We start from the raw sequence: 5,625 nt of genomic DNA on the forward strand, positions 1-5,625 counted from the left end.
TTTAGTTGTTGTTGTTTTATTTGATTGTTTGATATTTTATTTAATGGATAGAATTGTTGGTAGAATTTTTTTTTGAAATTACTTGTTAAATGATATATATTTATTTTTATTTTAAAATGTGATTATGTGAGATTTGGTTTAATGCACTAAGGTGCATGGTAGGTAGTGATGCACCCTAGTGATTGAGTATGTGCATGTGCATGGTTGCATGGTGTGCATGCAATAGTTTTCTACACATTAATTTACTTTTATTGGTTTATTTATTTTTATTTCATTAAGGGATTTAAAAGGAAAATAAAAGGAAAGGGAAATAAAGAGGCTTGTGTTCACACAAGAAAAACATTGGGAAACAAATGGTGAGAAATGATAGAGTTGTCATTTTTTTGAATTCCCGTAACCTTAGACCCAGCCTCAGTAAAATGGGTTGTGGATATCCAATTTAGACACAACTTATACCGTTAGAAAACTAATAAAATTATCTACATTTTCTGTGCATATCCTTTTTCCTAAAACATAACAGAAACGGGTCAAAACCCAATCCCAAGTCTCAGCACCCTAGAGTTACGAGAATAGCATTATTTCCTTTATTAGTCATGGACAGCCAAGGAAGACAAGAGAGGAATTAGTGTGCTGTCAATGATAAAATGGATTGATTGGCTGAGTATAATTTTTAATTGAATTATATTTTGATTTAGGGAAAATAAAAGAAAATGATAATTACATTTTCCTTAGCTAGGTTTTGAAGATTGAGGCATTTAAATAGAAAATAAGAAAGAGGTTGAAGGCTCATTTGGGATGGAGGGCTGGAAAATTATAGAGAGAAGAGAGAGAGAGAGGGCGTGACCTAGAGAGAGAAGAAGAAGAAGAAGAAAAAGGGTTCCAGCTAGGGTAAGGTTTTTGGTTGTTTTCCTTATGATTAATCTAGTATTTTGATTGGGTTGTCTCTAACCTTGTTCATCTTCTTCTCCATCTTGATTATTCAAAATATACAACCCCTAGGGTTTGAGCAAGGAGGTTATTGGATTCTTGATTGGATTGGATTCTTGATTTTCTATCAAGAAGAGGTATTGAAATCCCTTCCTAAATTTTGTGATTTTTTGTTTTGATGGATAGATTATTAGAGGGATTATGGTTAAAGGGGATTTATGTTTTGGGTAGGAAAAAAATGGGTACTTTGTGTTCTTGATATCTTGATGATAATAAGTTGTTTGATTTGCATGAAGGGTATTATGGTTTGATGTATAAAAGGGTTTTAATGTTGATTTTCTATGTATAATGATTAGTGGTAATTATGAATGCAAATATGGGGTTTCGGCCTAGGCATACCTAAGGATCATCTTGATATTTTGTTTGATGTTGTATGATTTTCAATATATTAGATCCATGTTTTAGGACCTATGTAATTTGGGTAAAATGATAATTGGAAATCTTGCTATTTGGATCCATGAAATTTTGATAGGATGCATGTGATATTGTGAATGAATAAATTTTAAGATGCATGAAAATAATGATAGAAACATGTTAGGTTAATATAAAGGCATATGTGAATATGGTGTTTATGAATTAATGTATGTTATTGTTATTGTTAGTGTTTTGTTGAATTTCATGTGTAGATTCAATGGAATAAAAAAAATGGGATTTTATAAGATTGCATGTGAATATATTAGTAATATTCTTAGAATTATGTATATAATAAGAGTATGATAAGATTTTGGACATGTATGATTTTATGTGAAATTTTTGAGATAAAAGATGAATTTCATGAGAAATTAAGCTTGCTGATTTTTGTAAGTAATTGGGTAAAAGTTTGATAAAAAAAAATGATTTGCATGCATAAGTAATGTCCTTGATGTTATGTTAATTTTATGGAATTAAAAAGGGTATTTTAAGTCCCAATAAAATGATATTTTACTCAAATAAATACCTACAGAATTTTTATTGAATTTTTAGAAAAATAGGAATTTTTAAATTGAATATAGTGATTTTTTAAAGATAAAAATGGTTGCTGGAATTTTTGTAAAAAAATGTGAAGTGTGTTTCACTAAAATGAATTTGATGAGTTTTTGAAACAAAATTATTATCCTAAGTTATGGTAATATTAAAAATGGTATTTTAATATGGTATGAATGCATATTTTGATAAGTTATGATTTTTCTTTATTTTGATTGAGAAAAATATTTAGATTCAATTTATTTGTGATTTTTTAAAGAAATTAAATAGTGGCTGAAAGTTTGGTTTAAATGATTAAAAATAATTATTTAATTGTCACATATGGATTTATGTTACATAAAACTAAGTCTTAAATAATTTAAATAAAATATATTTTTCCCACACTTAAAGATATATTTTTCTCACATCATTTATGTAACACAATTTACCACTGTTAAAATTTATTTTTCTAAAGAAACATATTAGTCATAGCCATTTTAATTAATTCCAAGCTTTTTGTTACTTCTTTGTAATTTGAGAATAATAAAGGAAATTGTCACATTTTTTTTTAAAGCTAAATCAAATTATTTTATAAAATAAAATAATGTTTTGAGAAATTTAATCAACCTAGAAATTTTAAGAAAAATAAAGCATGTTATATGTCTATTAATTTTAAAACGATAAAAGTAAGAAACGTAGAATTATCATTTTTAAAACGTCTCAATTACGCAATGTTCCCACGTATGCATGTTACATGCAAATCCACTTTTACGTCCAAAATTATGTTTATTATTCAACTATGTGGTTTCTATAGAAAGATCATGCATGTAAAATAGGTAAAATGAGCATTATTCTTTTATGGCTTTATGTGTAGTTAATAATAATTGCATGTTATGTGTAACTATTATTATGTGTGCATGGCCCATGCACACATGAGTTGTATGGAAGGGCAAAATAGTAATTTTATTAACCTAAGAAATGTTGTTTTGGTTATGGTATAGGCTCGTTGAGAGGTTGTGAAATTTTTTAGCTCAGACCTGAGGTAAGGAAGTTAGATAGATTCTATGATTTTATGCTATGAATGGTAAGACTGTTGTATGAATGAATTGTTATGAATTATGAATGCTATAATGTGATGATGTAACTTGTATGAATATGATATGTTTATGGATGTTAGCGTGATGAACGCGACACATCAAATGGGTTACTAAGGATATAAAGACGTAACCCGAGTTACTAAGGATATAAAGACGTAACTCCTAGGGCGGACGCGCCGAGGTTATTCAAGGACCAGAGACTCTTGTTTACCTCATAGGGTGACATGGACAACTAGCGGGCCATGCTCATCATGTATGCTGTATGAATATGATTAAGGTGACACTACACCAAATACCAATTTCTATAACACACAAATATAATACTAATAAATAAGTGTTATGCTAGATTAATATATTGGGCCACTTTATCAAAAAAGGGCGGTAATAATTCCACCATCCCGCCACACTTAGCTTTTTTTTTTTCATTTGTGAGACCTGACCCTTCATTCTCCTTTTCCCTCATCATTCTCTCTCCTCTCTCTCGGATCTCTTTCTCCCACCAGACCCGTCGAAGCTTCGACCACGCGGGCCCAAGCCCTCACACGACACCAGAGGCAAACGACGACACCGAAGGCCAGCTCTTCTTCTCCTCTTCCCTGTGTGCGATCAAGCTTTCTTCTTCCCTGCATGAGACCAGCTAGCTCCGGCCGGTTCAGCAACGATGGTTTCGGTCTAAGAACATTGGAAGGGTTCGATTACGAATCTATTTTGGGGCAGTGCTGCGAAATGCCTGTTGGGTACGTCCAGATTCCGGTGGGGATCGCGGGTCTGTTGTTGCTCGATGGGTTCGAGTATTCGGTGTCGATGGCGACTATGGAGGGTTGTTTGATTGCGAGTACAAATAGAGCTTGCAAGGCTATCCATTTGTCTGGTGGGGCTACCAGCGTGTTGTTGAGGGACGGCATGACCAGAGCACCGGTTGTGAGGTTTAATTCCGCCAAGAGAGCTTCCGAGTTAAAGTTCTTCTTGGAGGACCCTGAAATTTTCGAGACTTTTTCCATCGTCTTTAATAGGTTAGTCCATGCTTCATAAAAATTATATGTATATATGTAAAGTTTTATCTATTATTGTTTGTGGTTATGGTGATTGAAATTTTAACACGGAGATCGATATCATGTTTTTTTTTCCTCTAATTTAATATAAATTTGAGTAATAAATTTGTTTTCTACCTCAATTTCGGACCTGGTTTGTTCCTAGGACAAGCTGGGTATAATTCTTTTGTACATCGTTTTCATTCCTAATAGTTTTAATGAATATGTATAGTCTAATAATTCGTACACGCATACTTGTCAAGAAGTCATCGCTGATAATGCTATCCCCACCCCAATATTTAAATGTTTGGAATTTGAATATTTAATGTCATTGTCGCTGCCATTTGTTTTTCATTGAATGTTAATACCTGTAAGGATTAATTCTTTATCCAGGTCATTTTTCTATTCCCATCTTATTAGCAATTATTGCCCTTTTGTTTTGTTTTTTTTGGTTGTGGTGTGGAGGTGTTAGTTCATAGCTTCCTGTGTCATTCTCTAGTACCAGTTTCATGTTTTTCTACTATATGATAGGCAACTTTTGTTCGGACAAGAAACCTGCTGCTGTAAATTGGATCGAAGGGTGTGGCAAATTAGTTGTTTGTGAGGCAGTAATCAACGAAGAGGTGGTGAAGAAGGTTTTGAAAACAAACATCCATGCTCTTGTAGAGCTTAACATGCTTAAGAACCTTGCTGTCTTTGCCATTGCTGGTGCTCTCGGTGGATACAATGCTCACACCAGCAACATAGTATCTGCAGTATTTATAGCCACAGGCCAAGATCCAGCACAAAACATAGAGAGCTCTCACTGCATTACCATGATGGAAGCTATCAACAACGGCAAGGATCTTCATGTCTCTGTGAGTATGCCTTCAATTGAGGTAAAACCAGTAGTTCCATTCCAACACACAAGCAATCATTAAAGATATGCATTAACATTATTTCCTATATATTTTATCTTCAGGTGGGTACAGTAGGAGGTGGGACACAACTCGCTTCTCAATCTGCATGCCTGAACTTGCTTGGCGTGAAAGGTGCAAGCAAAGAGTCCCCAGGAGCTAACTCTAGACTACTGGCCACCATTGTAGCCAGTTCGGTGTTAGCAGGTGAGCTCTCTTTGATGTCTGCTATAGCAGCTGGGCAGCTTGTCAAGAGTCACATGAAATACAATAGATCCAGCAAAGACATGTCAAAAGTTGCATGCTAAACAGGTACAAAATAAAAGAAAAAAAAGGGAAGGGGGGGTCTGGGTGTGATTATCGAGCTACAATTTAAGAGAGAAAAGAGTCCACTAGTCCAGGCTATGTTGTTTTGGGTGGTGCACATGGGAAAATGTTGGGGGGGGGGGGGGGGGGGGTTCAATTTTCCATAGCTGTAATAAGGGTTTTCCATATCTTGTGGTGGAGGAGGAGAGAGAGACAGAGGGAAAAGTAATATAACATGGGGGTGAGTTGGGTTGGGTTGAGCTGTACGAGTTTTCTCTTGTTCTTTTTTTGTTCTTTCCAACTTCTCTAATTTTCTCCAAGTGTGAGGTGTCAGTGAGTAGGACATTATACTTGGCAGTGGCAGGC

General features: G+C 34.2%; 1 protein-coding gene across 1 annotated transcript; it reads left to right on the forward strand.

Moving 5' to 3' along the window:
* Positions 1–3,643: 3,643 nt before the first annotated feature.
* On the forward strand, positions 3,644–5,320 carry LOC133824225 (3-hydroxy-3-methylglutaryl-coenzyme A reductase 2-like). The gene is made up of 3 exons (XM_062257092.1): positions 3,644–4,039; positions 4,557–4,935; positions 5,019–5,320. The coding sequence occupies exons 1-3, from the start codon at positions 3,654–3,656 to the stop codon at positions 5,259–5,261; spliced, it is 1,008 nt and encodes a 335-aa protein (XP_062113076.1). The 5' UTR covers positions 3,644–3,653; the 3' UTR covers positions 5,262–5,320.
* Positions 5,321–5,625: the final 305 nt, after the last annotated feature.

Source organism: Humulus lupulus, chromosome 3 (assembly GCF_963169125.1).
Source record: "Humulus lupulus chromosome 3, drHumLupu1.1, whole genome shotgun sequence".
NCBI classification, from domain to species: domain Eukaryota; kingdom Viridiplantae; phylum Streptophyta; class Magnoliopsida; order Rosales; family Cannabaceae; genus Humulus; species Humulus lupulus.